At 44.1% G+C, this 961-nt stretch overlaps 1 protein-coding gene across 1 annotated transcript in view; it reads right to left on the minus strand.

Moving 5' to 3' along the window:
* Positions 1 to 576: 576 nt before the first annotated feature.
* LOC105449153 overlaps positions 577 to 961 on the minus strand; it is a 1,586-nt gene continuing 1,201 nt past the window's right edge. The window contains exon 3 of the mRNA XM_011688153.1: positions 577 to 683. Within this exon, the coding sequence (XP_011686455.1) occupies positions 577 to 683 (107 nt within the window). The remainder of the gene's footprint in view (positions 684 to 961) is intronic.

Genomic DNA, 961 nt, shown 5'->3' on the forward strand with positions numbered 1-961 from the left:
AGACGTGTGCTCTTCCGATCTCATTCCGAAGTACAAGATCAGCAGAAAGGTTGTGATTAAAGAGATCCCAGAAGATATGACCCTGGCAGAACTCAAGCAGATTATTGAGGAAGAGAACTCTAATGTACTGATCTCCAACATGTTCAGACTTAAAAGACGTAATAGGCTAACTAAGGCTCTGGTAAATTCGGAGGCAGTATGTTTGGAGCTTAGAGGGGAGGTTATCCCTGAAAAAATCTCCATTCTAAGGGCAATTGTCGAGGTTAATCCTTATGTGCAATCGATCCGTCTGTGCTTTAAATGTGGTCACATTGGCCACATAAGCAAGTACTGCGAAAGACCCGACGCCTGTCTCACGTGTGCCGGTAATCATCGTTCGTCGAGGGACAACCCTTGCATGCAGGAGAAGTCTTGTATCAACTGTAACGGAGCACACAGCATCATGGACAGGGACTGCCCTCTGTATAGGAAACCTGGATATTGCGAGAGTGATGGCGTACGACAATCTTCCATTCTTGGAGGCGAGACCTCTGGTAGAAAGAAATGGAGCTCCAGCTCCATCGAGACCGGTTCCGGCTAAATCCTTGAGGAAGTTCCCGCTCCTGTCGCTTGGGAGGAGTTCTTCGGACTACCGTAAGGTGCCACAGGAGACATTGGGAGGGAGCCTCTCGTACAGTTCTGCGCTGAAAGAAGCGAAGGGAAATACCAGAGACCTTTTATTTAGTATTATCGAAATGATTTTGGCGGACCTTGATGCGGATGTATTATGCGATAGGATTAAGAAAACCATAGATTTACATATTACGTCTAGAGGTAAGAAAAAAATAACTTGTAACAATGAATCCAGTAAACAACCTTAAGGCTGATACGTTGAGAATACTTCAATGGAACGCAAAGTCTGTCATGCCTAGATTTAATGAATTATCTAAACACTGCGATGAATTTAATTTAATGCTAATTT

The sequence above is a fragment of the Wasmannia auropunctata genome, unplaced genomic scaffold (genome assembly GCF_000956235.1).
Source record: "Wasmannia auropunctata unplaced genomic scaffold, wasmannia.A_1.0 LD336078.1, whole genome shotgun sequence".
Classification (NCBI taxonomy): Eukaryota; Metazoa; Arthropoda; class Insecta; order Hymenoptera; family Formicidae; genus Wasmannia; species Wasmannia auropunctata.